The sequence below is a fragment of the Suricata suricatta genome, chromosome 4 (genome assembly GCF_006229205.1).
Source record: "Suricata suricatta isolate VVHF042 chromosome 4, meerkat_22Aug2017_6uvM2_HiC, whole genome shotgun sequence".
Classification (NCBI taxonomy): domain Eukaryota; kingdom Metazoa; phylum Chordata; class Mammalia; order Carnivora; family Herpestidae; genus Suricata; species Suricata suricatta.
The window spans coordinates 78,106,106-78,124,995 of NC_043703.1; the positions used below are offsets into that span (position 1 = coordinate 78,106,106).

Sequence of the window (18,890 nt, forward strand, 5' to 3'; positions counted from 1 at the left end):
AGAGTTGTTTTCAACATTTCTTGCACAGCAGGTGATTAAACTCCCTCTGCTTTTGTTTATCTGAGAAAGCCTTGATTTCTTCTTCATATCTGAAGGATAACTTTACTGGATATAATATTCTTGGCTGGCCTGTAGAGTTTCTGCTGAGAAATCCACTGATAGCCTCATTTGGTTTGTTTTGGGTTTTTTTGGTTGAGCGTCCAACTTCGGTTCAGGTCATGATCTCACGGTTTGTGGGTTCAAGCTCCACATCAGCCTCTGTGCTGACAGCTGGCTCAGAGCCTGGAGTCTGTCTTTGGATTCTCTGGCTCCCTCTTTCTCTGACCCTCCCCTGCTCACGCTGTCTGTCTCTCTCTCAAAACTGAATAAGAAGCATTTAAAAAATTATAAAAAAAGATTCTTTATGGACAGTTTTATTATAATGTATCTTGGAGAAGGTTTTGCATGAAGATAATAGGGTGTCCTATTAATTTCACGGACTTGTTTGTTCAAGTCATTACCCAGGTTTGAGAGGTTCTCAGCTAGTTTTTAAGGTTTATTCATTTATTATTTCTGAGAGTGAGAGTGAGCTCACAAGTGGGGGAGGGCTATAGAGAGGGAGACTCAGAATCTGAAACAGGTTCCAGTCTCTGAGCTGTCAGCACAGAGCCTGATGTAGGGCTTGAACTCATGAACTATGAGATCATGACCTGAACAAAGGTCAGATGCTTAACTGAGCCACCCAGGCACCCCTCAACTATGATTTCTTTAAACTCTCTGTCCCTTTTCCTCTCTTCTTCTGGAACCCTAATTCTTCAAATATTTGACCCTCTGATGGAATCTCATAGCTCTTGCTGGCTTTCTTCCCTGTTTCTTAATCTTAGTTCCTTTTTCTTTTCTAACTGTATTATTTCTGTATTCCTGTCCTCCAAGGCACTTATTTTCTCTTCCATGTGTTTTGCTCTGCTATAGATGATCTCTATTGCATCTTCATTTCATTTATTGAATTCTTCAGGTCCAGAATTTGTTTGTTTCTTCCTTATAATTTTAGTGTTTTGTTTTTATTTAAAAAAATTTTTTAATGTTTTATTTTGGAGAGAGAGAGACAGCGTGAGCAGGTGAGTGCCAGAGAGGGAGGGAGACACAGAATCTGAAGCAGGCTCCAGGCTCTGAGCTGTCAGCAAAGAGCCCGATGCGGGGCTCGAACCCACGAACTATGAGATCATGACCTGAAGTTGGACGCTTAACCGACTGAGCCACCCAGGCACCCCCATCCTCTTTTTTAAATTTTAATTTCAGTCTGTTTTGGAAAGAACTCTTGTTCATTAATTAATTTTATTCCTGACATAATGGAATTGTCTTTTGAGTTTTCTTGTAACTTGTTGAATTTCTTCATAAGAGCAGTTTCAAATTGTTCATCCGATGCGGTAGTTTATGCTTTTGAGTTTTGTTTCTTTTTGTGGTGCCATATTTTGTTGATTTTTAAATTTTTTTTTAATGTTTTATTTATTTTTGATACAGAAGAGACAGAGCATGAGAGGAGGAGGGTCAGAGAGAGGGAGACACAGAATCTGAAACAGGCTCCAGGCTCTGAGCTAGCTGTCAGCACAGAGCCTGATGCAGGGCTCGAACCCACAAATGTGAGATCTGACCTAAGCCAAAGCCGGAGGCTTAACCGACTGAGCCACCCAGGCGCCCCTTTCTTGATTTGTTAATACTGTTTGTAGCTATGTACTTCTGCTTTCCCATTTGAAATAGCAGACACCTTTGTAGTTTTTATGATATTTTGGTTAGAACCCCCTCTTCTCAAATTCGTAGTTATTTCCCTGCTCACCAAACTGTGGCCTATTTTCTGAGCATACTCCCTGTTTACTGGATCTTGCTCTCATGGATATAGCTGGGAGGGCACACAAGGAGCGGGTAACAGAGTTGGGAGAGGTGTGGGTTTAGCACGTGGGCTTTGACGGTGCCCTGGGCCTGAGGGAAGATCCTCGAGTGGGGTACTACCAGAGGCTTGTGGGTAGACTTCCTGTTGAAGTGGTGAAGGAGACTGCAGGAACCGTTTTCCTCTAATGACCTTTGACATTCTAGTATCCTTTCTTCCCTTTATCTTTCCTTCCCCAAGACATGTGGGTCTCTCCTCAGAAATCTGGGTGCTGTTGGAGACAGATGTTTCTTTATCCACAACGCATATAACTGGCCTAGCTTAGCAGTCACTCATTGCTTTTGCTTGCTACCACCCCCTTTGGAGAGGTTGTTACTGCTACTGCCTAATTACTTAGTGTGCTGTGTCTCCCTGGGGAGCAGCTCTGGCAAGTTCTTCCTCTTCTGAATCCAGACTCCTCTCTATCCTGTTCCAGTGGCATGCTGGACTCTCCCCTCAGGTGGACTAGATTTCTGCAAATTCTCTCTTGCCTGTGGGTATCCACCAGGGTTTGTGCTCTCTCTGGGTTTCTTTTCCAGTCATGGGGAGTGGGATGGGGCAGGTTCACTAACTCCCTTGAATCTGCGTCCCTTACTGAAGTCTTATTTTTGGATGCCCAGGTGGGCAAGAAACCTCCCAGATCCCTTGGTGTAAGGTGCCGAGGTACCCTTATTTGGTTATGAATGTCTAATTAGTTGTTTTAGAAGGGAAGGAAAAAAGGAATGACTTATGCTGCTATGATGCTTGATGGTACCTTACAGTTCCCTACAGTTTCCAAGATTCTTACTTAATGTTGTTGAATTTGTTGTTTTACTTTATGGGTAGTGCCTTTTAAGTCTTTCCTATCTTGAGGTCATAAACCTATCCTCCTATATTGTCTATAGTGCTATTCCAGCACTGTTTATTAAATAATTTAATCTTTCCCAACTTTGATATGATATGTATTTTTATAGGTGTATTTATACTCCAGATAGTGAATGCAGACTCAGGAGTCCCAGCTCCTTGCTCCTGCTCACATTTCCTAATCCTTCCAGCAGGTCTCTGCTTACAGGCTTCAAGTTACTGCTCATGAACAGCTTGGGAGAACAATGAAGCTTGATGGGATTGAATCCTGGTTTGCTTTATTAGTTGACAACTTTGGCACATTATTTAACCTCAGCCTCGGTTTCCTTATCTATAAAATGGCAATATTAGTCTTTTCTCTGGAGGATGGTTGTAAGATTTAGAAGTGAGGTAAAACAGAGCTAACTTTGCACATGTAAGGTACAGACAGTTGTTCTTTGTTTATCACATCAAAACAGAGCACTCCTTTCATCCCTAGAACTCATCTGCCATCTACCCGTTTGCCCAAGCCAAATGCACTCCCAAGGGACGTCTGATCTAATCCTTCTGATGTTGATATCTTCTGAATCGATTAAGTAGGTTGAGCCATACAAAACTGCTGATACTTAGCTCTTTGGGACCTATCAGTGATTTAACACAGTATAGTTAAAACATCTGTCTCCTGGGTGCCGCACAAGCCTTCTTATGTGCCTGTCACCCATCTCCATGGACACCGCTTCTGCTCTTCTCTAGTGTGTTCTCTGTGTACCATCCAGTGGCATACACTCCAAAACTTTCAAATTTGGGGCATGTTTTTAAATTTTTGTTAATCTTTATTTTTGAGAGAGAGAGAGAGAGTATAAGCAGGGGAGGGGCAGAGAGAGAGGGAGACCCAGAATCTATAAAGAAGGCTCCAGGCTTCAAGTTGTCAGCACAGAGCCCAACACGGGGCTCAAACCATGAGATCATGATCTGAGCTGAAGTCGGACACTTAACTGACTGAGCCACCCAGGCGCCCTTGGGTAACATATGTATTACTTACATAGTCTATGATTGGTGTGCTTATCATAACCTTAAGAGTTTAGATCACAGCAATTACGTATGGATTTTAATTAAATACCTAGTTATTTGTCAAGCAGAATACTACATGTATCCTTGGATGCCTCTATTCTGTCTACCCTACACCTAACCTGTAACTAAAGTCCTTGTGATTATCTCCAAAATACCTTTGGATTCATCTGTTAGGTTAGTTGAGCATCTGTCTGTTCCTCCAAATTGTAAATTCTCAGAAGATAGATATTGTCCTTGTCTTTCTTGGGTCATAGTGGATTTAAGTGCCCAAATAAATATTTGAACTTCTATTCTGTGAATTAGTAAAGAAAAATATTAAGACTTCTTAGCTAATGGGTAAAGGATAGTAGTTCACAAAAGGATATGAACTAAGGAAATATTTCACCTTAGTATTAAGTAAATTTAAAACTTTCAATTAAATATGAAAACTAACTCTGACAATTATATTCTAAACAGGTAATCCATTTCGAAGATCCAAGCCTGTGCCTCCTCGTGATTTAGGCAATTCAGATAAGGGACAGGTAAATCTCTATATTTTTATATATTTAAACATAGATTACTCAGGCTTGAAACTACTTAGTTAACTGACTTAAGTTTCTATCATGTATAAAGAAGGTTTTTTACTTAACATTGTAATAAATGTTTTTTATATAACACCAAATGCTAGCTATCGAATTCTGTAATAGGTGAATCTGGCATTTGGAAATAAATAAGTTTTAGCTGCTTGAAACGTTATTATATGTCCTTTATGACAGATGAAAGAGAGCCTCTTGTCCTTACAGACTGCCTCACCCAGGGAGCCTCCTGAATCAGTGGACCTTTCAGAGCTTGAATATAAAGAGGATGACAATAAAGAGGAAAAAGAAGAAATCCAGGAAGAAATCAGTCATCCTGATGGAAAGGTTAAACCTCAATAAAAAATAATATTATAAGAAATAAGTATAGGTTACAGTAGAATTGGAACACTTAAGATTCTAAAATAATTGATCTTTAAGAGCACTGAGGGACCTTAAGAACTTTAGTTCTTTGGGATGTGACCTTAGCTTGGGGCTTTGGACTCCTACAAATGCTTGACTCACACATACATTTGATTGCCCTTTCTAGTTTAGGGGTACAGCAAAGGAGGGAATACAGTTCTTTGTTTAAACTCTTCTTTCTCTAAACATGGCTAAAAAGCCATTGTAATCCTGGGTACTTTTTAAAAGCTTCTGTTTTAGACCTTACCCTTCTTGCAGTTTTTCCGTCCATCTCCAACTGCACAGTGTTATTCTCGTGCCTAGGAAAGGTTTTGAGCAGGGAATTGCCTGGCTAGATTTTCCAGCTAGGAGTAAGAATGAAAAAGGAAGGGGGACATGAACCGGTTTGTTAGAAGGGAGGGAATGAGGTAGTTTTTTCTCAGGTTTAAAGAAATCAGAATTCCTTAATTTGAGCCATTTTAATTGAAATGATAAGGCCAAAATTCACTCACTGGTAGTCTTGAGGAGTGAAGAAGGACAAAATAAACAGTCAGAGGAAGTATTTAGACTTTCCCACCAACAATTTGTTATACTAAAGCAGAGTTTGTACAGGAAAAAATTTTCTTTTTTAGAAGAATTCTAGCTAATAAGTGGAAAAGGAATGAGAAAACACTAGAATCATCACTTTGCAATCTCTCATTGAAATACAGGACCTAGGCAGTAGTCGCGAATAACCACTGAACCCATAGATGAAAGGTTGATGGGGCTCGTGGCAAATCTGACTGATGTGACCCAGCTGGTCTTGAGTTCATGAGGACAGCAGGGGAGTCAGGCTCTATGCAGCTCTCAACAGTTCCTAGAAAGTGTTGTCTGAATAATTCAGTCAGAATTTAATTACACCCCTAGATATGACTAGTTAGTTTTTTTCCAGGAAGTATAAGGGTATATGAGAACATGGAAAACACCACAGTGGGAAAGCAGTCAACCAAATCCAGAATGTGGGAAGTTTTACATGGTTCATTACCAGGTTCCTTTAATAAGTAATTGTCATTAAAAAGGGGCAGAGCAGGGACTGTTAGAATATTGAGATTTAACACTCATATATCCAGTGTTGTGTGTGGACCCTGTTTTGATCTTGATTCAAATAAACTGTAAAAAGTCTTTTTTGTGCATTCCGAGAAAACAACATGGATGGTTACACTACGATGAAGGAATTACAGAGTGTTAGGGGCAGTAATGATTTGGTTATTTTAAAAACCATCCTTAGATCAACTGAAGTGTTTTACAGGTGAAATGATACCTGGAGTTTGCTTTAAAAGAAATTCAGCAAAAATGAAACTGAAAATGACACAAACAAATGTAAATATACTATATTCTTATGGATTGGAAGAATATTATTGAAATGTCTGCACTGCCCAAAGCAACCTACAGATTCAGATCCCTATCAAAATACCAGTAGCATTTTTCACAGAACTAGAACAAACTATCCTATAATTTGTATGGAACCACAAAAAACCCTGAATACCCAAAGCAATCTTAGGAAACAATGTTCGTGACACACAACAAAGCTGTAGTGATGAAACAGTATGGTACTGGTACAAAATATAGACCCCTAGATCAATGGGACAGAATACACAGCTCAGGAATAAACCCATGCTTATATGGGTGAGTTAATCTAAGATAAATGAGGCCAGAATATCCCATAGGGAAAAGACAGTCTCTTCAACAAATGATGTTAGGAAAACTGGATAGCTACCAGCAAAAGAATGAAACTGGGCCACTTTTTATACCACACACAAAAACAAAGTCAGAATGGATTAAAGACCTGAATGTGAGACCTAAAATCATAAAAGTACTAGAAGAAAACACAGTACTTTCTTTGACATTGGACATAGCAACATTTTTCTAGAATAAACTATTGGGACTACACCAAAATGAAAAGCTTTTGCACACAGCAAAGAGAACCAACAACAAAACAAAAGGCAACTTCCTGAATGGGAGAAGATACTTGCAAATTATATATCTGATAAGGTGTTAATTTCTAAAATATATGAAGAACTTACATAACACCCACACAACAAATAATCCATTTAAAAAATGGGCACAAGACATGAACACATTTTCCCAAAGATGGCATACAGATGACCCAACAGACACATTAAAAGATACTTGACATCACTAATCATCAGGGAAGTGCAAATCAAAACCACAGTGAGCTATCACTTGAAACCTGTCAGAATGGCTAAACTAAAAAAGACAAGAAAAGTGTTAATGAGGATGTGGGGGAAAAGGAACCCTTGTACACTGTTGATGGGAATGCAAAGTGGTGCAGTCACTGTGGAAGCAGCATGGAGGCTCCTAAAAAAGTTCAAAGCAGAAATACTGTATGATCCAATAATTCCACTACTGGGTATTTACCCAAAGAAAACAAAGACACAAATTTGAAAAGATATATGTGCCCCTATGTTTATTGCAGCATTATTTTTTTTTAAATTTTTTATGTCTTTGAGAGAAAGAGAGACAGTGAGCTGGGGAGGGGCAGAGAGAGGGAGACACAGAATCAGAAGCAGGCTGCAGGCTCTGAGGTGTCAGCACAGAGCCTGACACAGGGCTCGAACCCATGTGAGATCATGACCTGAGCCGAAGTTGGACGCTTAACTGACTGAGCCACTCAGGTGCCCCAATTGCAGCATTAATTACAATAGCGAATTTATGGAAGCAAACTGAGTGTACATTAATAAATGGATAAGAAAGGTGTGTGTGTGTGTGTGTACACAGAGGAATATTAGCCTTTAAAAAAAGATGGGATGTTGCCATTTGCAATTATTGGTATAGGTCAGACTAAGTACCATATGATTCCACTTATGTGAAATCTAAAAAATTAAACCAAAAGCAGAATCAGACCTATAAATACTGAGAATAAACTGATGGTTGCCAGAGGGAAGGGGGTGGGGATGGACAACGTGTGTCAAGGAGAATAGGAGGCACAGGTTTCCAATTATGGAATGAATAAGTCATGGAGGTGGAAGGTGCAGCGCAAGGAACATAGTTGATGGCATTGTAATATCGCTGTCAGGTGACAGATGGGAAAGCCATGCTTACAGTGAGCAGAGCAGAACATATAGACTTGTAAAATCACCATTTTGTGAACCCGACGCCAATATTGTATACAGTCAACTATAGTCTATAAAAAGAAAACTCAGCAAAAAATGAGATTGTTTTGATAGGATAGGCGACATAAGAATGGTGGTGTGTTGATACTTGGGAGTTTATTAACTTTCTCCTTTTGTGACAATGTTGCTTATATTATGAAAGATTTCAAAGTAGGCAATTGGGAAAAGAGTTATGGACATTTTTGTCATAAGGTCTCAGGAGGAAATTTCTCACATTGATAATCTTGTTTCTCCTTTTTTATAGATAGAAAAGGTTTATAAGAATGGGTGCCATGTTATATTGTTTCCAAATGGAACTCAAAAAGAAGTGAGTGCAGATGGGAAGATTGTCACTGTCACTTTCTTTAACGGTGATGTGAAGCAAGTCCTGCCAGATGAGAGAGTGGTAGGTTTCCATAGGTGGTGTTCTCCAGGGCTTACGCATCTCTAGAGAAAAGTCCTGCTGACGTTGTGTCTTTACAGATCTACTACTATGCATCTGCCCAGACCACTCACACTACTTATCCAGAAGGACTAGAGGTCTTACATTTCTCAAGTGGACAAATAGGTAAAAATTTGTTCTGCCCTCTCCTAATTAAATGGTTTCCTTTTATTAAAAAAATACGGGGCACTTGTGTGACGGAGTCGGTTGAGTGTCCAACCTTGGTTCAGGCCATGACCTCACAATTTGTAAGTTTGAGCCCTGTATCAGGCTCACTGCTGTTAGCTTTGGATCCTCTGTCCCACACCCTCTCTGCCCTTCCCCTGCTCATGATCTCTTTCAAAAATTAATAAACTTAAAAAAAATAAATAAAAATGAAATATTTATAGTAATCTTTTTTAAACAGAAAAATACTTCCCAGATGGGAGAAAAGAAATCACGTTTCCTGACCAGACGATCAAAAACCTATTTCCTGATGGACAAGAAGAAAGCATTTTTCCAGATGGTACAGTTGTAAGAATACAAAGGTATGAAACCTGTTAAATTTGCTTCTAGATTTACCAATTTTCAACTTCTGTTTCCAAGTGAATTTTTAAAGTCTTAAAACATTTGTAGAAGTCATTCAGAATGTCTGTGAGTTTCGCACTGAGCACAGATACACACTTTGAGAGCAGGTGAAGAGTTCTCAGCATTTTGGAGTTTAGAAATAGAGACCTATCGCTTCTCATATATACTCTATAGAAAATTAAAGGAAATCTGTATAGCACATCACAAAAGGGGAATGGCAATTCTTTGTAGAGAAATAAATCTGGTGAAACTTGAAAATAGTGCCTAAGACACAAAGAAGGAAGGCTGCTGGGTCATTTTTTTTTTAAGACCAACCAAACAATGGCAGCAATATTTGAATTAGACTGTATATATCTTCTCTGGCTTATATTTTGATTTGCTGGATCTCCTTGCCCTAGCTTGATGAGCATTTTACTCCCTGGCTTCCCTGACTCAATTTTGTAAAATAACAACCTCTTTATCCTTCTGAGTGTTATATTTCCTGAAGTTAGAGAATTCTCTGTAGTGACTTCTTCATTCCACAACAGTTTCTTGTACTCACCATGCAGAAGGTTTGTAAGATCCACTGTCCTATTTTACTTTACACCCTATTCTCCTAGAATGTGCTTGCGTTTAAGTAACTTGAATTCTGTGATACACAGAAAAAAAAAAAAGAAAGAAGAAACATTAATTCAAATAATGTAGGAATTTCTTATGGTCATGGTAGTGTTTGCCCTGGATATGGTTTAAAACTTTCTCTGCTGCTCAACCAAATAAATACCAATCTCTTCTAAAATTTGCAAAAAATCTTTTTTTTAAATTTGTTTTTAATGTTTTTACTTATTTTTGAAAGAGAGAGAGACAGCATGAGCAGGGGAGGGGCAGAGAGAGAGCCATCAGCACAGAGCCTGATGCGGGGCTCGAATCCACAGACTGTGAGATCATGACCTGAGCCGAAGTTGGACTCTTAACCAACTGAGCCACCCAGACGCCCCTAAAATTTGCAAAAAATCTTACTTGTATGTTATATTCTGAACCATTTCCATGGTTCAGAAACTTCCATCTTTTTTTTTTTAACTTTTAGGTTTGAAATTTTCTATCATAAAAAGAGAAAATAATATGAAAACCTCCATGTGCTCATCTCTTCCTCCTCTAACAACTGTTAACTCGTGGCCAGTGTTTTTTCATCTAAATTCAAGCAAATGCCAGATATTAGTTCATTTGGGATTATTTTAGCATTACTCAGTCGGCTAAGCATCCGACTTTGGCTCAGGTCATGATCTCAGCTCATGGGTTTAAGCACTGTGTTGGGCTCTGCACTGACAGCTCGGAGCCTAGAGCCTGCTTTGGATTCTGTGTCTCCCTCTCTCTCTGCCCCTCTTCCTCTTGTACTCTGTCTCTCAAACTGAATAAGCAGTAAAAAACAAAAACAAAAACAAAAAACACCCCTGAAGGGGTGGCTCCGTTGCAGAATGCTGGGCCACACACCAGCCGTACGCGTTTCTAATGAGGTGATGCTGTCACCCCGATCTCTGGGCTGCATGTGACGAAGCAGGGGCTCTCAAAATGGCTTTTAAGTCTAACACTTAATTGTGGCACAAAGCTGTTACATTCACATAAATCAGAGAAATAACCAAAAAACCACTGTGTGGAAAAGTGGTTAATTCACAAATGTAAACCTAGCTCTGTTTCTATCTCATACTTCTATTTAGGGGTTCAGTTTGCATGTCCTGCGTGCACATCAAGCAGTCCACTTGGGATTAACTGCTGCTTTGGTGTCACGGCTTCTGAACAGGTCATAAGGGGCCCTGACCCCTTCCCAGGAATATAAACTCTTCTCTCCAACCTGATAAAGAGCAAGCACATTCTGTAACTTAGTGAAAACTGAAAGCTGTATGTTAATGCAATGCCCAGTGTATCTTAGACACATAACCTATGTAACTTAAAAAACACACCTAAGCATTTTGTAGTTTCACTACATAAATTAATTAAAAACTTTTCATGGACACATTTTTCTAAATGTTTACTTTTATTTTATTTTATTTTTTTATAGTTTATTGTCAAGTTGGTTTCCATATAACACCCAATGCTCTTCCCCACAAGTGCCCTCCTCCAAGACCATCACCTCCCTTCCCCTCTCTTCCTCCCCCTTCAGCCCTCGGTTTGTTTTCAGTATTCAAGAGTCTCTCATGATTTGCTTCCCTCCTTTTCCCTAACACTTTTTCCCCCCTTCCCCTTCCCAAGGTCCTCTGTTAAGTTTCTCCTGTTAGACTTATGAGTAAAAATATATGGTATCTGTCCTTCTGTGCCTGACTTATTTTGCTTAGCATGACACCCTTGAGTTCCATCCATGTTGCTACAAATGGCCAGATTTGATTCTTTGTCATTGCCATGTAGTGCTCCATTGTATATATAAACCACATCGTCCTGATCCATTCATCAGTTGATAGACATTTAGGCTCTTTTCATGATTTGGCTATTGTAGAAAGTGCCACTGTGAACATTGGGATACATGTGCCCCTATGCATCAGCACCTCTGTATACCTTGAGCATTGCTATTGCTGGGTCATAGGGAAGTTCTGTATTTAATTTTTTGAGGAGCCTCCACACTGTTTTCCAGAGCGGCTGCACCAGTTTACATTCCCACCAACAGTGTAGGAGGGTGCCTGTCTCTCCACACCCTCGCCAGCATCTGTAGTCTCTTGATTTATTCATTTTAGCCACTCTGACCGGTGTGAGGTGGTATCTCAGTGTGGTTTTGATTTGTATTTCCCTGATGATGAGTGATGCTGAGCACTGTTTCATGTGTCTGTTGGCCATCTGGATGCCCTCTTTGGAAGAGTGTCTATTCATGTGTTCTCTCCATTTCTTCATAGGATTATTCGTTTTTTGGGTGTGGAGTTTGGCAAGTTCCTTGTAGATTTTGGAGATTAACCCTTTATTCAATATGTCATTGGTAACTATCTTTTCCCATTCTGTCAGTTTCTCGATTGTTTCCTTTGCAGTGCAGAAGCCTTTTATCTTGATGAGGTCCGAATAATTCATTTTTGCTCTCGATTCCCTTGCCTTTGGGGATGTGTCGAGTAGGAAATTGCTGTGGTTGAGGCCAAGGAGGCTGTTTCCTGCTTTCTCCTTTAGGGTTTTGATGGTTTTCTGTCTCACATTTCAGGTTCTTCATCCATTTTAAGTTTATTTTTGGGTATGGTGTAAGAAAGTGGTCTAGTTTCAACTTCTGCATGTTGCTGTCCAGTTCTCCCAGCACTACCTGCTAAAGAGGCTATCTTTTTTCCATTGGATACTCTTTCCTGCTTTGTCAAAGATTAATTGGCCATACATTTGTGGGTCCAGTTCTGGATTCTGTATTCTGTTCCATTGGTGCATATGTTTGTTTTTGTGCCAATACCATACTGTCTTGATGATGACAGCTTTGTAGTAGAGGCTAAAGTCTCGGATTGTTGATGCCTCCCGTTTTGGTTTTCTTCTTCAATATTGTAATCTTTGGCTCTTTGGGGTCTTTTGTGGTTCCCTATGAATTTTATGATTGTTTGTTCTAACTTGGAAAAGAATGCTGGTGCAATTTTGATTGGGATTGCATTGAATGTGTAGCTTGCTTTGGTAATGATAACATTTTAACAATGTTTATTCTTCCGATCCTTGAGTATGGAATGTGTTTCCATTTCTTTGTGTCTTCTTCAATTTCTTTCATAAATTTTCTATAGTTTTCATCATACAGGTCTTTTACATCTTTGGTGAATAGGATCAGTTTCTTGATTTCTCTTTCTGTTGCTATTATTAATGTATAAAAATGCAACCAAATTTGGTACGTTGATTTTGACCCTGAGACTTTGCTGAATTCATGGATCAGGTCAAGTAGGCTTCTGGTGGAGTTGTCGGGTTTTCCATGTAGAATATCATGTCATCTGTGAAAAGTGAAAGTTTGACTTCATCTTTGCCAGTTCTGATGTCTTTTATTTCCTTTTGTTGTCTGCTGAGGCTAGAACTTCCAGCACTATGTTAAACAACAGTGGTGAGAGTGGACATCCTTGTCGTTTTCCTGATCTTGGGGGAAAGCTCTGTTTTTCCCCATTGAGGATGATATTAGCTGTGGGCTTTTCATAAATGGCTTTAGTGATGTTTAAGTAAGTTCCTTCTATCCTTTCTCAAGCGTCTTTATAAAGAAAGGATGTTGTATTTTGTCAAATGCTTTTTCTGTATCTATCGACAGGATCATATGGTTTTTATCTTTTCTTTTGTTAATGTGATGTGTCATATTGATGGATTTGCAAATATTGAACCAGCCCTGTAACCCAGTTATGTATCCCACTTGATCATGGTGGATGATTCTTTTTATATGTTGTTGAATTCGATGTGCTAGTATCTTGTTGAGTATTTTTGCATCTGTTTTCATTAAGGATATTGGCCTGTAGTTCTCTTTTTTTGTTGGGTCTCTGTCTGGCTTGGGAATCAAAGTCATGCTGACTTTGTAGAATGACTCTGGAATTTTTCCTTCCATTTCTATTTTTTGGAATAGCTTGAGAAGAATGGGTATTAACTCAGCTTTAAATATCTGGTAGAATTCCTCAGGGAAGCCATCTGGCCCTGGGCGCTTATTCGTTGGGAGATTTTTGATAACTGATTTGATTTCTTCACTGGTTATGGGTCTGTTCAGATTTTTATCTCTTCCCATTTGAATTTTGGTAGTGCATGTGTGTTTAGGAATGTATCCATGTCTTCTAGGTTGTCCAGTTTTTTGGCATATGATTTTTCATAGTATTCCTTGATGATTGCTTGTATTTCTCAGGGATTGGTTGTAATAGATACATTTTCATTTGTGATTTTGTTTATTTTGGTGTTCTCTCTTTTCTTTCTGAGGATCCTGGCTAGAGGTTTATCAATTTTATTTTTTCAAAAAACCAGCTCTTTGTTTCATTGATCTTGATCTGTTCAACTGTTTTTTTTGGATTCTATATTGTTTATTTCTGCTCTGATCTTTATTCTCTTCTTTGGGGGTGCTCTTGCTTCTCTCCTTCTTGTTTCTTTAGGTGCTCTCTTAGATTTTGAATTTGCGCTTTTTCTAGTTTCTTGAAATAGGTCTGGTTTGCAATATACTTTTCTCTTAGGACTGTCTTTTAGCATCCCAGAGAGTGTGGATTGTTGTATTTTCATTTTCATTTGCTTCCATATATTTTTAAATTTCTCCTCTAATTGCCTGATTCGCCCAATTTTTTTTAGTAGGTTAGTCTTTAACCTCCATGTTTCTGGAGGTTTTCCAGACCTTTTCCTGTGATTGATTTCAGGTTTCATAGCATTGTGATCTGAAAGTGTGCATGGTATGATCTCAATTCATTTATATTTATGGAGGGCTGCTTTATGACCCAGTATGTGATCTATCTTGGAGAATGTGTCATGCACATTCCATCCTAGCCTCAGGAAGTAGAGTTCTAAATATATCTGTTAAATCCACCTGGTCCATATGTCACTCAGGTCCATTGTTTCTTTAGTGATTTTCTGTCTTGTTGATCTATATACATTGCTGTAAGTGGAGTATTAAAATACCCTGCAGTTAGCACATTCTTATCAATAACATTGTTTCTGTTTCGGATTATGTATTTGGGTGCTCCCAAATTTGGCCTGTAGATGTTTATAATTGTTATCTCTTCCTGATGGAGAGATCTTGTAATTATTATATAATGTCCTTCTTCATCTTTTGCTACTACCTTTAAAATCCAGTTTGTCCGATATGTGTGGCTACTCCAGCTTTCTTGACTTCCAGTTGCATGATAGATATTTCTCCATCCCCTTACTTTCATTCTGAAGGTGTCTTCAGGTCTAAAACGAGTCTCTTGTAGGGAGCAAATATACGGATTTTGGTTTTTTATTCATTCTGTGTCATTTATTCTACCCTGTGTCATTTGATTGTCATTTATATTCAGTATTATTATTGAAAAGTATAGGTTTAGATTCATTGTGTTCTCTGGAGGGTTCATGCTCGTAGTGGTTGGTGTTTCTGGTACTTTGTATTCCTCGCAAAATTTCCCTTATAGAGTCCCTGTTAGGATTTCTTGTAGGGCTGGCTGGTTTCTTGTAGGGTGATGAATTCTCTAAATTTTGGTTTATTTGGGAACATCTTTATCTCTTTGTAGTCTGAATGACAGGCTTGCTGGATAAAGGATTCTTGGTTATATATTTTTTCTGTTCATCATATTGAAGATTTCATGCCATTCCTTTCTGGCCTGCCAACTTCCAGTAGATAGTTCTGTAACCACTCTGATAGGTTTCCATTTGTATGTTAGGGCCCTTTATTCCCTAGCTGCTTTCAGAATTCTGTCTATCCTTATGTTTTGCCAGTTTCACTATGCTGTTCTGAAGGTCAACTCAAGTTAAGTCTGTGGGGAGTTCTCTGTGCCTCTTGAATTTCAATGGCTGTTTCCTTCCCCAGATTGGGGAAGTTCTCGGCCAGAATTTGATCAAGCACCCCTTCGGTGCTTTTTTCTCTTTCTTCTTTGTCAGTAATTCCTATGATACGGATATTGTTCTGTTTGATTGCATCACTCAGTTCTCAAATTCTCCTTTTGTGCTCCTGGATCAATTTCTCTTTTTCTCAGCTTCCTATTTTTTTCTAATTGTGTCTTCTAATTCACCTATTCTCCTCTCTACCTCTTCAGTCTGTGCAGTGGCAGCCTCCATTTTATTATGCACCTCATTTATAGCATGTTTTAACTCATCACAGCTATTTTGAAGGTTCCTAATCTTTGTATCAATAGCTTCTCTGATGGCATCCATGCTTTTTTCAAGCCCAGTGATTAATTTTGTGACAATTGTTCTAAATTCGTGCTCCGTTATGTTGCTTATATATGTTTTGAGCAGTTCTGTGGCTGTGACTTCTCCTGGAATTTCTTTAGGAGAGTTCTTCCGTTTCATCAGTTTGGGTAGCTTTCTGTCTCTTGTCAGTTTTAAAAGCTCGTTATGCACTGTGCACCTGTTAGTATGGCTCTATTAAAGGAGGCTCATTGACTTTCCAGAGCCTGTCCTTTTGAGAAGTGTTCTTTTGATGGTGTCTCTTGGTTTGTCTTGTTGTGCCTTTGGTTTTTTTATTTCCCTACTCAGTGATATTTGGGACCCTCCACCATGTGTACTTTGGCTTGTTTCTTGAGGTGGCCCTGAAAATGAAAACAAACACAGGGAACAAAAGCACACCAACGCACAAATACAAACAAGCAAACCAAAAGAAGAAAAGAAGGAAGAAACGAAAGAAGAAAAAAGAAAAGAAAGGAAAAAAGGGAGGAGGGACAAAAACAACAAAAGACAAAGGACAGTCTAAAAGTGTAAAACTAGCATGGGGGAGGTAAGAACGAGATAAGGGAAAATATATCTGAATAGCAAGAATTGATCTAATCATGGCAGTGTATCAATGTTGGTCTTTCCCAGGCTCTGAGGGAGTGGGGGAAGGAGGGGGGGGCGGAAGGCAGCTCTCCAGCATGGATGGGCGTGTTTGGGTGTAGGTAGGTCTCACCTCCACGGCAGTCCCATGGACTACTCTCTGAGGCCCCACCATGGTGGTTGTGGGGAGAAGAATGGCGGCGCCCCAGCCCCTTCTCAAACCAAGCGTTGCAACCCACTCTTTTTGGTCCAATCTCACTGTGCTGAGGGTGCCGCCAAGTTGTATTTTCCAATCCCTGCCTCGTTTCTAAACCCTAGTCCATGCACTTTAATGATACAGCCCAAGATGAGATGTACTCCTGCAGGCCAGCGGCTTCGTAGCCAGGGATTGAGTTGGGAGAGTCGGGGAGCAGTTTCTCCTGGTGCCACCTGGGATGGGGGGCCAAGCCCAAGGAAAATGCACCAGCTAATGGGGACAGATCTATTTTCCCACACCCTGTGGTTAAAGATGGAATGATAGGATCCCTCTCTGTCCCAGGCCGAGGTTTTTCTCTTCTGTAGAGACACCTTTATGAGCATTTTCAGCCTTTGTCTCCCCCTCGTCTCTCTGTGGCTCTCAGCAACTCTGATTGGAGCGGGGGCTCCCTTCCCTCTGAGCCTCCAGGTCCCGGCCCGTTTTGTTTCTTCCCTAGTTCACATTCACTCAGGCACCTATGAGGCTGTCTTCCTTGAGGACTCTGTGTCTTCCTCCGACTCTTGTAGACTATTGTGCCATCAGTCCTTCTTAGTTTGATAGGTGTGTGTGGGTGAAAATTACAGAGCTCCCTATTTCTCTGCCATCTTGCCCTGACCAAAATAATGTTTATTTTTGAGAGAGAGAGAGAGAAAAACACACAGACACAGACCATGAGCTGGAGAGGAGCAGAGAGAAAGAGAGACACAGAATTGCAAGCAGGATCCAGGCTCTGAACTGTCACAGCACAGAGCCTAACATAGGACTCGAACTCATGAGCCATGAGATCATGATCTGAGCTGAAGTCAGACACTTAACTGAGCCACCCAGGTGCCCCACTTTTTATGGGCACATTTAAGTGCTAATTTGATCATTGGAACTAACAGCCTGAAGTAGAAACAGGGTGGAAAGAATTTGCAAAGAATGTACTGTCAGAATCTAAAGGCCACTTTTAGATCATTTTCCTGTTATATATTTAATATTTTTAAAGAAATTAAATTCTATTTTAAATTTACAGAGATGGCAACAAAATCATAGAATTTAATAATGGCCAGAGAGAACTTCACACTGCCCAGTTCAAGAGACGGGAATATCCAGACGGAACTGTTAAAACTGTATATACAAATGGTCATCAAGAAACAAAGTACACATCTGGCCGAATAAGAGTTAAAGACAAGGATGGTAACATTTTAATGGATACTAAATTGTAATGATGCTGTATGTAACTAATCATGAAATAACACTAACTTGATTTTCTTCTCAAAAAATACACATTTCTTGTGGATTCTATGGTTTAATTTTGTAAGTGGAAAGGAGAATGTTTGGATTATAAAATAAAACATCATAGCTTTTTATATTCTTTGACATGTACAAGAACAGCTTTCAACATTATTTAATTCGCCTTTCTACAGCTGAATGCATGACTAAGGAAAGAAATACTTGTTATGAACCGTGTAGACTGTAAAAATAATGAGATACTTGTTGAAGATGGTTATAAAAACCAAGAAGGACAAGAAATATAATAGCACAGATTTTTCATGAGCACATCAGCCATAGAACAAAGACTTGCACAGAAAGTTTACTCAAGGAATAAGAGAATATCTCTAGTCAGAATATACGGTGTTCAATTAGTACTAAAATTAAAGCATTTTATCTACTATAGAGGTTCCTAAATTATAATAGAATGGGAAGTTAAAACCGTGAATAAGAATATACAAATAGGTCAAACAACACAGGTAGAAGAGTTCATTTGGTGAGTACAGATAATCCCAGGAGAAAAGTTAGAGTGAGAATATACGAGTGGTCAGAATGGGACACTTGAGGAAGGAGGGTATGTGAAAAATAACTAGCTGGTGTTAACTGATCAACCACAGGGACCTTGATGTTATAACCTATAAAACTGTAGGTTGACAGAGGTGAGATGTCCTGTGTGTAACTTTACATAATAATTACAGGGCGTGTGGGTGGCTCAGGTCATATTTCGCAGATCGTGGGTTCGAGCCCTGCACTGACACCTCCCTCAGAGCTTGGAGCCTGTCTTCGGATTCTGTATCTCCCCCTCTCTCTGACTCTCCCCTGCTCACGTTGTCTGTCTCTCTCTCAAAAATAAGTAAAAACATTAAAAAATACAGGTTGGTGTAGTTACCACAATGATATTAGCAATGATTTGGTTTTTTAAAAAAGCTAAATGTATCAATTCTATGTGACTTAAGAACTGAATATGAAAAAAATTGCAAACTTCTAATAAAGAAAAACCAAAGAGTTATATATATTGTCTCAGGATAGAGAAGGATTTTTAAATGAGGCACAGTGCAAACCTTAACAGCTTGATAAGTCACACACTCAGATATATCTACTTGACAAAGGATTAATATCCAGAATATGT

General features: G+C 39.3%; 1 protein-coding gene across 5 annotated transcripts in view; it reads left to right on the top strand.

The window, feature by feature from the left end:
* CENPJ (centromere protein J) overlaps positions 1 to 17,875 on the top strand; it is a 67,835-nt gene extending 49,960 nt beyond the window's left edge. For 4 of the 5 annotated variants that reach the window (XM_029937028.1, XM_029937027.1, XM_029937030.1 and 1 more), the window contains 6 exons: positions 4,253 to 4,317; positions 4,552 to 4,698; positions 8,170 to 8,310; positions 8,388 to 8,472; positions 8,753 to 8,873; positions 17,523 to 17,875. In XM_029937028.1, coding sequence (XP_029792888.1) covers positions 4,253 to 4,317; positions 4,552 to 4,698; positions 8,170 to 8,310; positions 8,388 to 8,472; positions 8,753 to 8,873; positions 17,523 to 17,715 — 752 coding nt within the window. In that variant the 3' untranslated portion in view covers positions 17,716 to 17,875. The remainder of the gene's footprint in view (positions 1 to 4,252; positions 4,318 to 4,551; positions 4,699 to 8,169; positions 8,311 to 8,387; positions 8,473 to 8,752; positions 8,874 to 17,522) is intronic. The other variant, XM_029937029.1, reaches the window with a different exon arrangement.
* Positions 17,876 to 18,890: the final 1,015 nt, after the last annotated feature.